At 39.7% G+C, this 19821-nt stretch overlaps 1 protein-coding gene across 7 annotated transcripts in view; it reads left to right on the top strand.

The window, feature by feature from the left end:
• Nucleotides 1–19345, top strand: part of LOC139746029 (uncharacterized) — a 271715-nt gene extending 252370 nt beyond the window's left edge. For all 7 annotated transcript variants that reach the window (XM_071656902.1, XM_071656868.1, XM_071656860.1 and 4 more), the window contains one exon: nt 1514–19345. In XM_071656902.1, the coding sequence (XP_071513003.1) occupies nt 1514–1719 (206 nt within the window). In that variant the 3' untranslated portion in view covers nt 1720–19345. The remainder of the gene's footprint in view (nt 1–1513) is intronic.
• Nucleotides 19346–19821: the final 476 nt, after the last annotated feature.

Raw genomic sequence — 19821 nt, 5'->3', positions numbered from 1 at the left:
TTAAACAACCATGGAGACATCACACATATATGTGTCAGAGGTGGAGGGAACGAGGAGAAGTGGGAGACCAAATTGGAGGTGGAAGGATGGAGTGAAAAAGATTTTGAGCAATTGGGGTCTGAACATACAGGAGGGTGAAAGGCATGCAAGGAATAGAGTGAATTGGAACAATGTGGTATACCGGGGTGGACGTGCTGTCAACAGATTGAACCAGGGCATGTGAAGTGTCTGAAGTAAACCATGGAAAGTTTTTGTGGGGCCTGGATGTGGAAAGGGAGCTGTGGTTTCGGTACATTACACATGACAGCCATAGATAAACTTATTTTGTAGATAGAAATTGGGTTTTTGCACCTATAACACCGTCATTGTTTCTAGGTGCATCACTCAAATGAGGCTGTCAGAAGCAGGCTGATGAAGAGGCAATAGTTGCAAAAACCAGTTTTCCACATTGAAAATAGGCGTTGCTACTTATGATGTCTTCATCTTTCTGTTTCTGATAGTCTCAGGACATGTGTTGTGACTCCTTCTGTGAGCAATATGTAACTTTAATAGTAACACTCATTAATTCCTTGTCAGTTTTATATGCAAACCTCAATATTGGCTACATTCAGATCATTCCTGTAGCTGTTATGTGTTGACCTGCCTGCAGACTTAACAGCTTACCAACTGAATCTTCCTCTCTTTGTGTGGTCTAACCCAGATTAGTTGTACTGTCATAAATTGTTTACAGTTGTCCATCATCTTTCATATTGTCAAGTGTCCTTTAGTTAATTCATGTTGATATTGTATAACACTTCCCATCACACCCTTGTCAAAGTTAAACTTTGTCCAAAATTAAATGATGAAGATATTTGAAACATGAGAAGTTGGGAATTTCTCCATGAGAATTATTACCAAAAGTCTGCCTTAGTTGGTTTGATTTATAAACTGGCTTCTATATATTGTAATGAGACCCATGGAATTACTTGCTAAGATATATTATTCCCATTATTTTGATCTGGGTGGCAGGTGGTAGGCATTACAAAATGGCATGAATTTTTAGACATTCTGTTGATATATCTTTGTCCTTGTTTCTACTCTGTTTGTAGTGCTTTATTATTTGATCTAGATTAATTTGCTGTTTTCTTTTATTAATATCTGCTTTAATTTTTTTAAGTTGCCATGCTCTTGATTCTGTTGAATTTGATAAAGTTAACAATATGCTTGTCTGTCCTGATCTTGTGTAATGAACAGCATGTTGTGGAGTGTGAGTTATGATTTGTCACCCAAGACTCAGATTTTATTCCTTAATTTCAATATGTTGTCCTCTGTTTATTAGGGATGTGTTTTGTAATGGCAGAGCCACTACTTTTAAGATCAAAACTAATATTAGGACCCATGGGGTCCTAATATTATATATAGTATATAGGGCAAATCCCAGATTTTGATGATTGAAATTGTGTTTCAGTGTATTGTTGATGATAATGTTCTTTGTTGTAATTTTGTGAATATTTATGTTCTGTTTTCTTTCCAGCCAGACCTGTTGGTCAGCGCCGTGCCCCACCCCCACCACCTGTCCCTAACCCTGCCTCTGCTTCAGTGTCCACTACATCCTCTCAGTCTTCTTTGCATCGCTTTTCTACCAATACCCACACCTCCCCCCCACCCCCTCCTCCTCACGCTCCTCTCCACCTTCAAGTGGGTCCAAAACTATACCGTACGGAGGCATCACACTGCTAGGGATCGCTTGTCTCATCATCGTGGTGTGTCAGTGTGCTGAAAAGAATCCTGTCCATCAAGTGTCTCATTATTGTTTGGGATCTTCTCCTGATTGGATCTGTTATATGTGCTTGCCTGCCTATGCAAGAAAAATTGGTTTTATATGATGGGATTTTCATCATCTCAGTTGGAATGTGTAAAGGTTAAACTTTTCCCTTCCCTCTTTTGGGAACAGAAGAGAAATGGGATGCTTGTGATGGAAGTGGTCTGGTAAACCAAAGTTACTGTGAACCATGAACTTCAGTGACTGAAGAAAAATTTTAAGTGTCACAGAGGAGTACAATTTGAACACCTTATTTTTCTGGCCAGTTTGCTGATGAGAATGGCTGAATCTACTCATAATTGCATGTTCCATGTGAGAAATGACTCTTGATTTGCAATGGCACTATCTGAGTGCAAAGAAAGAACTGCATATGTGCCTTTTGTATATTATAAACCCCTAATTTTCCCTAATGTATTGATGCAAAACGTTAATCCAATTGTTATTGACCATATGTGATTCATGTGATAAACTGGAATTAGAAGTCAGTTCATGAAGATGTGAAGTGCTGAGTAATGGACATATTTTGCCAGAGCAGTTAGTGTGCAATATTTTCTGGAATTAGGACTGCCTGAATTGGATGAGGTTCAGGCACAATATCCCATACAGAATATCAAGAAGGAATAGAAACCACTTTGACTTCCTAGAACTTATCTGAGTGCCAAGTTACTCTTGTTCATTTCTGTACATATTGTTGATGTTCATACAAATATCTGCTCACTTTTGATAAGCCATTGGGATGTTGAGTCAAATTGTGGGTGAATGAGTGCAAGATTGTCATGAAGTGATAACTTGTTTATGGCTGGCTCCCATTTTAGTTACTTTAGAAACCCTGAAATGTTCCTTATTGAATTAGCAGAAAACTCAAGTTCCGAGAAATTTCATTTTCATATCAAAGCGTCTGGTGCTTGTATTGGATTAGTGGAATTGCTGTTTGGATTAATATGAAATAACAATCTGTGTGCCATGGAGTTGTGATGGAGATAGGAAGTAGAATACATTCTAAGTTCATTATGTATTTTGATTCATAAAACATGAGAGGGTATTCAGTATTCCAAATATGTCAGACATAACACAATCTCTTAGAAATTTATTCTTAATGGAGTTAGAGGACTGTTTTATGTTTTGAATATAGGGAAAGTTTTCAAGCAGTAACTGTGGCCAAGATTTCATTATCTTTCCCTTTATGGAGCCTTTTAGGTGTTCTGAAGGTGATTTTTACACATTCCTTTTAGGGTGCCAGCTGTACTTTTTGTTGCATTGGATCTACTAAATCATTTGTTGGAAGCTCAGTTCTTTCATCTAATCTTTTTCCCAATATCTTAAATCTATAAGTTTATGTTACATTTATGAGAGAGCTTTGTGATTTTGATAACATATCAAACCTTCCACTAATGACTGGGATCATTGATGGTTTAAAAAAAAAAAAGTGTGTATTTAAGGAGTCTGGAATCTTGATAAAGAAGGTGGACTGGTTGCATGTCGTGCAAGCCGTCCATAATTATCTTTACAAGGTGTTCCAGGAGCAGCCAGTGCCTTTCTTGTATAGTAGGGAGTTGTAGCAACATGAGTGGAAGGTTATATCCACATGTCTGCTGATTTCTCCTGCCTCAGTTTATTCTGGAACTATTTCATATAAGGAACTTCATGAGTGCACCAGTCCTCCTTCACAGTGCTCTCTGGAGTAGCACATCAACACCCACCACTGTCATTTCCCTTTGGAGTACATTATATTTATACTTAAAACTTTGTTTTCTCTTTTAGATAATTGATTTCATATTTCCAGTGCACTAATCTTGATTTATTACTTTCAGGTTTACCCATTCTAAAAATCATTTTATTTTTCCCTTGTACATTGAAACTTTATTCATTGTTTTTAGGATTGTGTCATTTAAACCATTTGTATTTATTACACACCGACTCGTTTGTAACTGCAAGATCATGAGTTCTGCAGCTATAGCTGACTCATAATTACACTCTAGTCGCACTACTGGTGAATGTTGCTGAAGGGATGAGCACTGCTAAATTGATTGCCATTCATACATGAATTTCTTGTTATTTTTAATATCAGAAGTTTTGTATTGTGAATAATCTCAAGTAAGTAATGGTGCAATCATTTTTAGTCTTAGTAAAAGCCATGATACTTTATTCTACCCTCAGATTTCCAAAGAGAAATTTTTTTTATGTATTTGTACATAGCATAATAAACCTTCTTTTATTTTGTGGAACTGATTTGTGCACGCTGTTTTATGAAATGAATATGTGGAAAGATAAGGTGACTGAGGCACATTGAGAAGTGGGAAAGAATCAGTATCTGCTACCCTGCTGTGGAAATGATATATTTGATATCGTGATATGATACACACAATTTCAGTATTCAGATATACCTTTATTTAGAGCACTGTCCCTGTTAGAGCTGCTGTATGTACTTTCCACTGTTTATCAGCAAAAATAGCTATGAATATAGCATCATCATTATGCACTGTTTTGGAAATGCGAAATAATTATTCTATTGAAAAACATTCCTTGTATGTTTCAGGTCCTCATATTAGTATGTGTTATTAATGAAGGTGAGGATATTCCCTCAAAGGTCCAGTCCTCTGTTCTTAACGCAACCTCGCTAATGCGGGAGATGGCGAACAGTATGAAAGAAAAAATATATATATATATATATATATATATTGTTACACTTGATCGCTGTTTCCCGTGTTACTGAGGTAGCACCAGGAAACAGACAATGGAAGGCACATCTGCTCACATAAACATAAATATACTTAAACACACATACTTATATATACACATATATGCGCATGTACGCATTCTTATTTGTTTGCTGTCATCGATTCCTGATGCCACCCCATCCCACAGTAAACAGTACAAAATGCACCATAGAAAAAATGATAACATAGACATTCCCTTCTCCCCCACACTCAATTGCTGCCCCGTGTCAATGATCATGGTAGCACTTGGAAACAGACAAAGAAAGGTCAAATCCACTCACGTCCAAACAGAAGCTGTTGTGTGTAATACTTGATCGCAGTTTCCTACATTAGTGAGATACTGCCAAGAAACAGACAAAGATCAACCCATCTACTCATGTACACACATATGTACATACATAAATGTATATATACATATATATACTAGGGTTGATGTACTCTTAATGGGCTGAACCAGGGCATGTGAAGCGTCTGAGGTAAACCATGGAAAGGTCTGTTGGGCCTGCATGTGGATGGGAAGCTGTGGTTTCATATGTGTCAGAGGTGGAGGGAACAAGAAGTGGGAGACCAAATTGGAGGTGGAAGGATGTTGTGAAAAAAATTTTGAACGATTGGGGGCCTGAACACACTGCAAGAGGGTGAAAGGAATAGAGTGAATTGGAATGATGTGGTATACCGGGGTCAATGTGCTGTCAATGGATTGAACTAGGGCATGTGAAGCATCGGGTAAACCATGGAAAGTTTGTGGAGCCTGGATGTGGAAAGGGAGCTATGGATTCGGTGCATTATATATGACAGCTAGAGTCTGAGTGTGGATTAATGTGGTCTTTGTTGTCTTTTCCTAGCGCTACCTCGCGCACATGCAGGGGAGGGGGGGGGGGTGTCATTTCATGTAAGGTGGGGTGGCAGCAGGAATGGATGAAAGTAGCATGTATGAATATGTGCATGTGTATATATGTATGTCTGTGTATGTATATGTATGTATACGTTGAAAAGTATTGGTATATATATGTGCATGTGTGGGCGTTTATGTATATACATGGGTATGTATATACATATATGTTCTTAACACTACCTCGCTGACATGGGAAATGGCGAATAGTATTTAAGATATATGTATATACACACACACACTTAGATATGCAGTAAAACCTCTCTTTACCTATAATTTGAGACAATAGAATGTTCAAACCATCATATGTTTTTGATATCTGTTGTAATCGTAAATATTTTTCACATTGCATGCACAAAGCACTGCAGCTGTTGGTGTGTTCACCAACTGGTGTTTTGTGGTACATGTGATTGTTTACCGTCTTCCATGTGCTGGTCTTACACATTTATTTATTTTGTGCACCTTTGATTTCTGTTGTGAACAATGGCTCATTTCCAGCTTTCCCAGTAATTGCCTGACAGCCCTTCGGAACAGTTTACTTCTTGCATGAAGTGCAAGAGGAAAGTTTTAAATCTTAAAAAGAAGACAGAGCTATGCAGAAGGCTGACTAAGGACATCCAAGGTGGCTCTCATGAAGGACTTCACTGTAGGCTTGACATTTATTTACAACATCACTAAGCAGCAAAAGAAGATCAAGGCAATTAAAAGTGCCTATTTGCTCTCATATTTGTATTTCCTCTATGCACAGTATTTACAAATAGGTAGATTATTTTAAAATTTGTGTGTGGTAGAAAGTGTGCCAAAACTTCAGTAAGGGTTGGTAGGTGGAGTAAATGTGATTCCTAAGTGGAGCATGCCAAAGTTCCTGCTTATGGGTTAGTCTTGCAGTTACCACTGTTGTGTGCAGATCTTTGCTACTTGTGCAATATCCATATACCTGCTAACGTGATTTTTCTGCAACCTATTGTGTGTGTGTTGGTAAATATGGCATCCAAACATTCAGTATCATCCACAGGAAAAATGGAGGAAAACCTCTCCAACTTTAGAAACAAAGCTAAAAATCTTATGACTCACGGATGCTGGTGAGCGAGCATCAGCATGGTAAATCTACATATCTATCTATATCTCTGATGCCTGTTATTCAGCTCAAACTCCCTCAAAAGGGTGGCCACAGCAATAGTCTCTCCATAACTAGTGAACTTGTGCCACATCTTAACCTTTAGAGCCTCACCTTTGACAGGCCACAGGCAGAGGGCAACTCTAGTGCAGTATTTGCAGAGGCTCCTTCCTAATGTCCCTACTAACTGCTTCTACCTAATGCTCTTATCTAATGTTCGCACCTATTACAACTACTTAAAGTTTTTACCCAATGCTCCTTCCTAAATGTTCCCATCTACTACTTATATCTATTGCTCCACTCATTTTGTGAAGTGGCAGGGGTAACTCATAGTGCACTCTGCTGGAAAACATAGTTACAAAGAATGAACTGTAAGGGCTAATTGTTGTCAGGTGTTATGTAAGATAAGGAGACATTGTACATTTGTGGACAGAATACCAGCAGCCCATACATGGATGAGACAGAAAGGAAAGACAACTACCTGGATCAGAGGAGTACAACTTGACAACCAACAAAGTGAAGGCTCACTATGTAGCTTTCACTAACCCACTTGATACCCATGTGGATAGTCCTGGTAGTATACCTCCCTAGTCATTGGCTGCCTACCAACTAGAATGTGTGTCAAATCTTCAATGAGGGTTGGAAGATGGAGTAAGCATGGGTCTTGGCTGGATCACACTATGTTTCCAGTGGTGGGTTAGTCTCGCATTTACCATTTGTTTGTGGGTCTGTGCTACTTCAGTGATTTGGGTATACCTGCTAACGTGATTTTCCTGAAACCCACTATGTTTGTGTATGTTGATATGGTATTCATATGTCCAAACAATGTCTCCTACTGTAGAACCAGCAATTAAGTGGAAGGAAGTCTCCTTGACATTAGAAATAAGGCTAGAGATATAACAGTGCACTGATACTGGTGAGGGAGCATCAGCCCTTGGGCTTGCTTACAACGTGGGTGACTACAGTCTGCAACATATAAAAGAGTGCCAAGAAAATTTGAATTGCTCTGGTCCATTGTTTGCCAAGTTGACCACAAGCATTAGAAATCCACTTATGGGGAACATTGAAAAAAATGCTGTCATAATACTTAAAGCATGAGATGCAAAAAAGTAGTCTTAGTAACCCACCTCAGGTCTATAGCCCTGTATGTGTTTGAGTGTATGTGTAAAGAAGACAATTTAGGTTAGCCAGAGCTATTTCAAGCAAGTAAAGGACAGCTAGATGAATTTGACTATAGAATCAATATAATGTGAAGGTAACGGGAGAACACGCTAATGCTGACCATGAAGCTGCTGCACACATCCCATATTTCTTTATGCTTATTGGTTCGCCACATGCAATTTCTCATTGTGTGAGGTTTTCACAGAACATAACATTTCCCTAAAGTGAGAGAAGGGCAGTTTCTGAATTATTCAATCCATTAAAAAACTCGAGAAACTGGAATTTTTTATTATCCAAAATGACCAATTTCCACCATTTTGGATAACAGAGGTTTTACTGTATATGGATAGAGGTCTGTGGTTTCAGTGCATTTGAATCACATAACAAATGAGGCCTTTTTCTTCATCTATTCTGTTACCACAGAAGGCAGCAATCGAGTTTGGGGAAGAGGAGAAGAATGTATATGTTATTATTTTCTTTTCTTTCAAGCATTTGTGCCATTTCCTGTGGGGCATGATGGCATCAGGAATGGATGATGGCGAGCAAGTATGAATATGTACACATGCACATATCCTCACCTGGCCCCCTTCTCTGTTCCTTCTTTTGGAAAATTAAAATTATATATATGGTAGAGGGCCTTTGTTGTCTTTCCTAGCGCTACCTCGCACACATGAGGGGGGAGGGGGTTGTTATTCCATGTGTGGCGAGGTGGCAATGGGAATGAATAAAGGCAGACAGTATGAATTATGTACATGTGTATATATGTATATGTCTGTGTGTATATATATATGTGTACATTGAGATGTATAGGTATGTATATTTGCATGTGTGGACGTGTATGTGTATACATGTGTATGTGGGCGGGTTGGGCCATTCTTTCGTCTGTTTCCTTGCGCTACCTCGCTAACGCGGGAGACAGCGACAAAGCAAAATAATAATAATAATAATAATAACAATAATAATAATAATAATAATAATAATAATATGGTAGAGGATGTGTGGATCAGGTGTTTGCTTTGAAGAATGTATGTGAGAAATACTTAGAAAAGCAAATGGATTTGTATGTAGCATTTATGGATCTGGAGAAGGCATATAATAGAGTTGATAGAGATGCTCTGTGGAAGGTACTAAGAATATATGGTGTGGGAGGCAAGTTGTTAGAAGCAGTGAAAAGTTTTTATCTAGGATGTAAGGCATGTGTACGTGTAGGAAGAGAGGAAAGTGATTGGTTCTCAGTGAATGTAGGTTTGCGGCAGGGGTGTGTGATGTCTCCATGGTTGTTTAATTTGTTTATGGATGGGGTTGTTAGGGAGGTGAATGCAAGAGTTTTGGAAAGAGGGGCAAGTATGAAGTCTGTTGTGGATGAGAGAGCTTGGGAAGTGAGTCAGTTGTTGTTCGCTGATGATACATTGCTGGTGGCTGATTCATGTGAGAAACTGCAAAAGCTGGTGACTGAGTGTGTGAAAGAAGAAAGTTAAGAGTAAATGTGAATAAGAGCAAGGTTATTAGGTACAGTAGGGTTGAGGGTCAAGTTAACTGGGAGGTAAGTTTGAATGGAGAAAAACTGGAGGAAGTACAGTGTTTTAGATATCTGGGAGTGGATCTGGCAGCGGATGGAACCATGGAAGCGGAAGTGAATCATAGGGTGGGGGAGGGGGCGAAAATCCTGGGAGCCTTGAAGAATGTGTGGAAGTCGAGAACATTATCTCAGAAAGCAAAAATGGGTATGTTTGAAGGAATAGTGGTTCCAACAATGTTGTATGGTTGCGAGGTGTAAGCTATGGATAGAGTTGTGCGCAGGAGGGTGGATGTGCTGGAAATGAGATGTTTGAGGACAATATGTGGTGTAAGGTGGTTTGATCGAGGAAGTGAGAAGCATGGGAGGTGGGCAGATTAGAAAGGGTAGTAAGTGGTGGGATGAAGAAGTAATATTATTAGTGAAACAGAAGAGAGAGGCATTTGGACGATTTTTGCTGGGAAATAATGCAAATGAGTGGGAGATGTATAAAAGAAAGAGGCAGGAGGTCAAGAGAAAGGTGCAAGAGGTGAAAAAGAGGGCAAATGAGAGTTGGGGTGAGAGAGCATCATTAGATTTTAGGGAGAATAAAAAGATGTTTTGGAAGGAGGTAAATAAAGTGCATAAGACGGGAGCAAATGGGAACTTCAGTGAAGGGGCTAATGGGGTGGTGATAACAAGTAGTGGTGATGTGAGAAGGAGATGGAGTGAGTATTTTGAAGGTTTGTTGAATGTGTTTGATGACAGAGTGGCAGATATAGGGTGTTTTGGTCGAGGTGGTATGCAAAGTGAGAGGGTTAGGGAAAATGATTAGGTAAACAGAGAAAAAGTAGTAAAAGCTTAGCGGAAGATGAAAGCCGGCAAGACAGCGGGTTTGGATGGTATTGCAGTGGAATTTATTAAAAAGGGGGGTGACTGTGTTGTTGACTGGTTGGTAAGGTTATTTAATGTATGTATGATTCATGGTGAGGTGCCTGAGGATTGGCGGAATGCTTGCATAGTGCCATTGTACAAAGGCAAAGGGGATAAGAGTGAGTGCTCAAATTACAGAGGTGTAAGTTTGTTGAGTATTCCTGGTAAATTATATGGGAGGGTATTGATTGAGATGGTGAAGGCATGTACAGAGCATCAGATTGGGGAAGAGCAGTGTGGTTTCAGAAGTGGTAGAGGATGTGTGGATCAGGTTTTTGCTTTGAAGAATGTATGTGAGAGATACTTAGAAAAGCAAATGGATTTGTATGTAGCATTTATGGATCTGGAGAAGGCATACGACAGAGATGATAGAGATGCTCTATGGAAGGTATTAAAAATATATGGTATGGGAGGCAAGTTGTTAGAAGCAGTGAAAAGTTTTCATCGAGGATGTAAGGCATGTGTACGTGTAGGAAGAGAGGAAAGTGATTGGTTCTCAGTGAGTGTAGGTTTGTGGCAGGGGTGTGTGATGTCTCCATGGTTGTTTAATTTGTTTATGGATGGGGTTGTTAGGGAGGTGAATGCAAGAGTTTTGGAAATAGGGGCAAGTATGCAGTCTGTTGTGGATGAGAGAGCTTGGGAAGTGAGTCAGTTGTTGTTCGCTGATGATACAGCGCTGGTGGCTGATTCATGAGAATCTGCAGAAGCTGGTGACTGAGTTTGGTAAAGTGTGTGAAAGAAGAAAGTTTAGAGTAAATGTGAATAAGAGCAAGGTTATTAGGTACAGTAGGGTTGAGCGTCAAGTCAATTGGGATGTAGGTTTGAATGGAGAAAAACTGGAGGAAGTGAAGTGTTTTAGATATCTGGGAGTGGATTTGGCAGTGGATGGAACCATGGAAGCGGAAGTGAATCATAAGGTGGGAGAGTGGGCGAAAATTCTGGGAGCCTTGAAGAATGTGTTGAAGTCAAGAACATTATCTCGGAAAGCAAAAATGGCTATGTTTGAAGGAATAGTGGTTCCAACAATGTTGTATGGTTGCGAGGTGTGGGCTATGGATAGAGTTGTGCGGAGGAGGGTGGATGTGCTGGAAATGAGATGTTTGAGGACAATATGTGGTGTGTGGTGGTTTGATCGAGTAAGTAATGTAAGGGTAAGAGAGATGTGTGGCAATAAAAAAGAGTGTGGTTGATAGAGCAGAAGAGGGTGTTTTGAAATGGTTTGGTCACATGGAGAAAATGAGTGAGATAAGATTGACCAAGAGGATATATGTGTCAAAGGTAGAGGGAACGAGGAGATGCGGAAGACCAAATTGGAGGTGGAAGGATAGAATGAAAAAGATTTTAAGCTATCCGGGCCTGAACATACAGGAGGGTGAAAGGTGTGCAAGGAATAGTGAACTGGAACGATGTGGTATACCAGGGCCGATGTGCTGTCAGTGGATTGAATCAAGGCATGTGAAGCGTCTGGGGTAAACCATGGAAAGCTGTGTAGGTATGTATATTTGCGTGTGTGGACGTATGTACATACATGTGTATGGGGGGGGGTTGGGCCATTTCTTTCGTCTGTTTCCTTGCGCTACCTCGCAAACGCAGGAGACAGCGACAAAGTATAATAAAAAAAAAAATAAAAAATCTGTACCATGTACAGAGCATCAGATTGGGGAAGAGCAATGTGGTTTCAGAAGTGGTAGAGGATGTGTGGATCAGGTGTTTGCTTTGAAGAATGTATGTGAGAAATACTTAGAAAAGCAAATGGATTTGTATGTAGCATTTATGGATCTGGAGAAGGCATATGATAGGGTTGATAGAGATGCTCTGTGGAAGGTATTAAGAATATATGGTGTGGGTGGCAAGTTGTTGGAAGCAGTGAAAAGTTTTTATCGAGGATGTAAGGCATGTGTACGTGTAGGAAGAGAGGAAAGTGATTGGTTCTCAGCGAATGTAGGTTTGCGGCAGGGGTGTGTGATGTCTCCATGGTTGTTTAATTTGTTTATGGATGGGGTTGTTAGGGAGGTGAATGCAAGAGTTTTGGAAAGAGGGGCAAGAATGAAGTCTGTTGTGGATGAGAGAGCTTGGGAAGTGAGTCAGTTGTTGTTCGCTGATGATACAGCGCTGGTGGCTGATTCATGTGAGAAACTGCAGAAGCTGGTGACTAAGTTTGGTAAAGTGTGTGAAAGAAGAAAGTTAAGAGTAAATGTAAATAAGAGCAAGGTTATTAGGTACAGTAGGGTTGAGGGTCAAGTCAATTGGGAGGTAAGTTTGAATGGAGAAAAACTGGAGGAATAAAGTGTTTTAGATATCTGGGAGTGGATCTGGCAGCGGATGGAACCATGGAAGCGGAAGTGAATCATAGGGTGGGGGAGGGGGCGAAAATCCTGGGAGCCTTGAAGAATGTGTGGAAGTTGAGAACATTATCTCGGAAAGCAAAAATGGGTATGTTTGAAGGAATAGTGGTTCCAACAATGTTGTATGGTTGCGAGGCGTGGGCTATGGATAGAGTTGTGCGCAGGAGGATGGATGTGCTGGAAATGAGATGTTTGAGGACAATGTGTGGTGTGAGGTAGTTTGATCGAGTAAGTAATGTAAGGGTAAGAGAGATGTGTGGAAATAAAAAGAGCGTGGTTGAGAGAGCAGAAGAGGGTGTTTTGAAATGGTTTGGGCACATGGAGAGAATGAGTGAGGAAAGATTGACCAAGAGGATATATGTGTCGGAGGTGGAGGGAACGAGGAGAAGTGGGAGACCAAATTGGAGGTGGAAAGATGGAGTGAAAAAGATTTTGAGTGATCGGGGCCTGAACATGCAGGAGGGTGAAAGGCGGGCAAGGAATAGAGTGAATTGGATCGATGTGGTATACCAGGGTTGACGTGCTGTCAGTGGATTGAATCAGGGCATGTGAAGCGTCTGGGGTAAACCATGGAAAGCTGTGTAGGTATGTATATTTGCGTGTGTGGACGTGTATGTATATACATGTGTATGGGGGTGGGTTGGGCCATTTCTTTCGTCTGTTTCCTTGCGCTACCTTGCAAACGCGGGAGACAGCGACAAAAAAAAAAAAAAAAAAAGTCTGTGTATGTATGTATGCATTGAAATGTATATGTATATATGTGTGTGTGGGCATTTATGTATATACATGTGTATGTAGGTGGGTTGGGCCATTCTTTCGTCTGTGTCCTTGCGCTACCTCGCTAACATGGGAGACGGCGATTAAGTATGATAAATGACTATGAAATATATATTTTATACATATTCACCATTTCTGGGAGCCTTGAAGAATGTGTGGAAGTCGAGAACATTATCTCGTAAAGCAAAAATGGGTATGTTTGAAGGAATAGTGGTTCCAACAATGTTGTATGGTTGCGAGGCGTGGGCTATGGATAGAGTTGTGCGCAGGAGGATGGATGTGCTGGAAATGAGATGTTTGAGGACAATGTGTGGTGTGAGGTGGTTTGATCGAGTAAGTAACGTAAGGGTAAGAGAGATGTGTGGAAATAAAAAAAGCGTGGTTGAGAGAGCAGAAGAGGGTGTTTTGAAATGGTTTGGGCACATGGAGAGAATGAGTGAGGAAAGATTGACCAAGAGGATATATGTGTCGGAGGTGGAGGGAACAAGGAGAAGTGGGAGACCAAATTGGAGGTGGAACGATGGAGTGAAAAATATTTTGAGTGATCGGGGCCTGAACATGCAGGAGGGTGAAAGGAGGGCAAGAAATAGAGTGAATTGGATCGATGTGGTATACCGGGGTTGACGTGCTGTCAGTGGATTGAATCAGGGCATGTGAAGCGTCTGGGGTAAACCATGGAAAGCTGTGTAGGTATGTATATTTGCGTGTGTGGACGTGTATGTATATACATGTGTATGGGGGTGGGTTGGGCCATTTCTTTCGTCTGTTTCCTTGCGCTACCTTGCAAACGCGGGAGACAGCGACAAAAAAAAAAAAAAAAAAAAGTCTGTGTATGTATGTATGCATTGAAATGTATATGTATATATGTGTGTGTGGGCATTTATGTATATACATGTGTATGTAGGTGGGTTGGGCCATTCTTTCGTCTGTGTCCTTGCGCTACCTCGCTAACATGGGAGACGGCGATTAAGTATGATAAATGACTATGAAATATATATTTTATACATATTCACCATTTCTGGGAGCCTTGAAGAATGTGTGGAAGTCGAGAACATTATCTCGGAAAGCAAAAATGGGTATGTTTGAAGGAATAGTGGTTCCAACAATGTTGTATGGTTGCGAGGCGTGGGCTATGTATAGAGTTGTGCGCAGGAGGATGGATGTGCTGGAAATGAGATGTTTGAGGACAATGTGTGGTGTGAGGTGGTTTGATCGAGTAAGTAACGTAAGGGTAAGAGAGATGTGTGGAAATAAAAAAAGCGTGGTTGAGAGAGCAGAAGAGGGTGTTTTGAAATGGTTTGGGCACATGGAGAGAATGAGTGAGGAAAGATTGACCAAGAGGATATATGTGTCGGAGGTGGAGGGAACAAGGAGAAGTGGGAGACCAAATTGGAGGTGGAACGATGGAGTGAAAAAGATTTTGAGTGATCGGGGCCTGAACATGCAGGAGGGTGAAAGGAGGGCAAGAAATAGAGTGAATTGGATCGATGTGGTATACCGGGGTTGACGTGCTGTCAGTGGATTGAATCAGGGCATGTGAAGCGTCTGGGGTAAACCATGGAAAGCTGTGTAGGTATGTATATTTGCGTGTGTGGACGTATGTATATACATGTGTATGGGGGTGGGTTGGGCCACTTCTTTCGTCTGTTTCCTTGCGCTACCTCGCAAACGCGGGAGAAAAAAAAAAAATCACCATTTCCCGTGTTAGCGAGGTAGCATCAGGAAGAGAGGACTGAGCCTTAGAGGAGAAACCCTTACTTGGCTGCCTTCTCTGTTCTTTCTTTTTGAAAAATATAAGGTGGAGGTGGGGTACCTATAGCTTATCCCTATCTTCTGTGACTCACTTCATCCCACACAATTCCCTCCACTGCCATGTCCGCTTGTGGCTAGTTAAAAGCATTCCACTTTTTCCAGGTCCTCCTCATTCAAACTTACATTCATGCCATACTGTCATATCCTTCTAATGTACCCTGTTGCCTTTGATTCACATTTTCATTTCACACTATCTCTTAGTAAGTCACCAGCTTTTGTAGTATTTCCAAGGAGAGTACAAACAACAACTGATTTACTCCCATTGCCCACCCTGCTTAGCTTACTGTATACCTGCAATTCACTCTTAAGACCCTGGTATTCACTTGCCTCACTGCTTCAACCAAAACAGACTGAACAACCTTGTTGACATCACACATCCTTGATGCAAACCCATTTTCACCAGGGTGTACTCGTCGTCCTCCCTTACTACCTGCACACTTGCCATATTTTCGTATTAGAAATTCTTCACTGTTCGTAAAGTATGTGGAATGTAGACATATGAGAAAGGGAAGTGTAGGGAGTGGTTGAATGTGGATGTTAAGTCACCAGTAAAAGAATAAAGGTGTAGGAACAACATCTGCCTTAAAGAGCAGAAGGTTAAGAGAAAAATACGAGAACTGAAGAAGAGGGCAGTTGACAAATGGGAGAGCATTGGTGATCTTCAGAAAGAACAAGAAAATGTTATGGAAGGATGTGAATAGCTTGAAGGGAACAAGAACAAATGCATGTCAGCAGTAAGGAGAGTTGATGGAGAAGTGGTAACAGACAAAGATGTGAAAAATAGATGGAGTGAGTATTTTGAAGGAATTCTTCATCTTTCTTAACCATATTCTTTTTAAGTACCACACATCTTTGTTATTTTCTCAACCCTCCCCACATGTTTTTTGTCTACATGTATTTCATTTCCAACACATTTTTTTTTTCATTTCATATCTCACATCCTTACAACATTGGTTGGACTACTATGCTATCAAACATACTCATCATTACCTTCAGAGGCAGTGACCTCTCTTTCCACACAGTCCTTAATGCACTCTGAAATTTAACCCCATCACCCACCCTCTGGCTTATTTCCATTTCTGTGGATCCATCTGCTGCTATGTCCACTACGAGGTATCTAAAACACTCCACTTCTTCAGGGTTCTTTTCATTCAGTCATATTTCAACCAGTTTGTACTTCTCTCTCGCTTGCCAGACCTGGTAACCATACTTTTAATTGCATTAAGTCTGAACTTTCTCCTCTACGCTCAGTCTCCTAGTGTCAGACACCAACTTCTCGAGTTTCTCACTGGAGTCTGACAACTTAACATCTCCAACCCACCACTTACTAAACATTCTCACTTGTCCATATCCCACATTCCACACACTTCTTTCACACTTGTCAAGACTACTTGACTAGGTACATCTCATTCCTTGCCCACTTCCCTTGTTTTGTATAATCTTACTTTTTACTATTCTTCATTGAACCTTTCATAGTATCTCCCTACACAAGTTTCTTTTCCAGGGTCATTCCTTTTCACCAACCTCTTCCCACCCATATTATTTGCTCTTATCCTAAAACTTGCACAAACTTTCATCCTCGCCTCCACCATTATGTGATCAGACATCCTACCTGCCACCCTTTTCAGCACATTTACATTCATGAGTCTCTTGTTAGAATGCCTATCGTAATCCCACTCATTTACGTATGTTCCCCTTTTTAAACCAGCTTTCTGGCCCCCTATTCCTACCTACTTGCCTTCTGTGACATGTGCAGAATATGGGGGTAGTATTCTTTTTCCTCATTCTGGGAAAATATATATATATATTAATTACTTATGTAATACATGATTGCCGTTTCCTGCATCAACGAGGTAGCACCAGGAAACAAAGAAAGACCCATCCACTCATAAAAACACATATATACATACATGTACATATCAACACATACACATAAACAGACATTACATATATACATACACATGTATGTATTCATACTTGCTTGCCTTCATCCACTCCCGGTGCCACCCCACCCAACAGGAAACAGCATCGCCACCCCCTGCATCAGCGAGGTAGCACCAGGAAAACAGACACCTATATATACATATAGAGGTGTAGATAGACTCTGCCTGCTTGGGTTTACACTGCGAGTAAAAACTCACCTTCGGTAAGGGTGTATCAGTGGGAGTACTATCTCACCAAGGAACTTCTCGCTCCAAAAGAGTCCATATTTCCCTGGTACTGGAGGTAGTGCATCCTTGGGCAGCAGGAGCCTGTAGAAAGAGGTTCTGGGTAACACTAGGACCTTTCCATAGAAATTAGTCATGGGGTAATTATGAATGAATAAATTAAATGTTATGAAGTTTAACAAGGACTTGATAAAACTTGTTTATTCATCTATGACATTTTCAGTGTATACTTTCTCCATCAGGCAAACTATAAAACAAAACCATACATGGCATAAGAAATCTCATGTACATGAAATAATGACTAAATGGGATTTTTATAATCATTGATTTTTTCTTTGGATACTTTTAATAATTTTATGCACATATCTAAGATCTTATGCCATATATGGTTTTGTTTTATAGTTTGCCTGATGGAGAAAGTTTGATCCAAAACTTGAAGCAAAACTGTCACTTTTGAATAAAGTATTCTATGAAGTGCTGGTTTTATTGTTCCATATAGGACTACACTTCCTAAAGGACAAGCCACAAGGTTGCACTGCTTCCAGTATCAGGGAAAATTTAGGCAACTTTGGAGAGAAAATTTCTTTGATAAGACTGTACTCTTAATGATACAACCTAGTAATAGTGTCTTTTCACTCATGGTGTAAGCTCAAGCAGGCATATATATATATATATATATATATATATATATATATATATATATATATATATATATATATATATATATATATATATATTATATGTGAAACGTCTGGAGTAAACCATGGAAAGTTTTGTGGGGCCTGAATGTGGAAAGGGAGCTGTGGTTTCGGTGCATTATTACATAACAGCTAGAGACTGAGTGTGAACGAATGTGGCCTTTGTTGTCTTTTCCTAGCGCTACCTCGCACACATGAGGGGGGAGGGGGTTGTTATTTCATGTGTGGCGGGGTGGCGATGGGAATGAATAAAGGTAGACAGTATGAATTATGTACATGTATATATATGTATATGTCTGTATATATATATATATATATATATATATATATATACATTGAGATGTATAGGTATGTATATGTGCGATTGTGGACATGTATATATATACATGTTTATGTGGGTGGGTTGGGCCATTCTTTCGTCTGTTTCCTTGCGCTACCTCGCTAACGCGGGAGACAGCGACAAAGCAAAAGAAAATAAAATATTTTATTTTCATTCATAAGTTCCACAAGTCTTCTCTTAAAATTTTGAAGGGGGTGTGTTACATATAAAGTATTACAAAGAACGATGAAGCTACAGTTATTTTTTATTTTTTAAGATGTGAATTAACATGATCTGTTAATGCATAAGGTATGAATACTGTACCAACTTATGGAAATCTGTTGGGGAAAATCATGTGGTGGAAAGGTAAATTCTTCTAACATTGTGTAATGATATAAAGAATATTGTGTCAGTGATTTGCCGAGTTTTTTCTATTTGATTATCATTGAAAAAAAAAAAAACATCCAGATAGTGGCATTTAGCAGAGTATACACCTTACAGCCGTGCCAATTTCTGCTCACCCTCATATACCCACACCATGCATCATAATTGTAAGCTAGCTGGATGCATGATACAGTGGTACTTTTAATCTGTAGAAGGAATTGAGGTAAGCTCGTTAGATGGCTTTAACATGGCTGATATTAACTATTTTGAAGAATATTATATCTAGTTATTGATTTTTTATCTATATTTGTTGCTATCATCGTAGAGGTATGATGTGTATTTTCGAATTATCCCTTGTGTTATTCTACATTTCATGTTTATCACCATGTATTGAAAATTATTATCTAGGTAAGCCTTAATTCCTCAATATCTAGTCTTATTGTTGCAGATAAAATGTTTAGTGACATGGGAACCCATTGTATCATGCATGTATGCCTGAGCTTGCTGTAATGCTTCCCATGTTCTGTCTGATTTAAGTCTGTCTGTTTAATCATCATACAACCATCTGCTTGTATATGTAATATGGACTATTTTAATAATTACTATTTTGCCAGATCAAAAATTGTAAATGTGTACATATTGCCTTTGGGTGTAGGTAAAAGCATCCATATATTAAAAGTGTTATTATTGTGCTATATTCATAAATACAATATTAAACAACTGAAATTTTTTTGTATTTCCTTTTTTATAGAAACTGTATTTTCATATTTACATCAGAGAATATAGAATTTCCATCATTTTAAAAGTTATTGAGTGACAGTAACCACGCATTTATCAGTCGTGTTTAGGCAATCCTCAGTTTAAAAGACAAGTAAACCTAAAATATCCTTAATATGCTCTGTGGAAGGTATTAAGAATATATGGTGTGGGAGGCAAGTTGTTAGAAGCAGTGAAAAGTTTTTATCGAGGATGTAAGGCATGTGTACGTGTAGGAAGAGAGGAAAGTGATTGGTTCTCAGTGAATGTAGGTTTGCGGCAGGGGTATGTGATGTCTCCATGGTTGTTTAATTTGTTTATGGATGGGGTTGTTAGGGAGGTGAATGCAAGAGTTTTGGAAAGAGGGGCAAGTATGAAGTCTGTTGGGGATGAGAGAGCTTGGGAAGTGAGTCAGTTGTTGTTCGCTGATGATACAGCGCTGGTGG

The sequence above is a fragment of the Panulirus ornatus genome, chromosome 4 (genome assembly GCF_036320965.1).
Source record: "Panulirus ornatus isolate Po-2019 chromosome 4, ASM3632096v1, whole genome shotgun sequence".
Classification (NCBI taxonomy): domain Eukaryota; kingdom Metazoa; phylum Arthropoda; class Malacostraca; order Decapoda; family Palinuridae; genus Panulirus; species Panulirus ornatus.
Note: the sequence above shows the minus strand (reverse complement) of the source record. Positions and strands in the feature narration are given on the sequence as shown.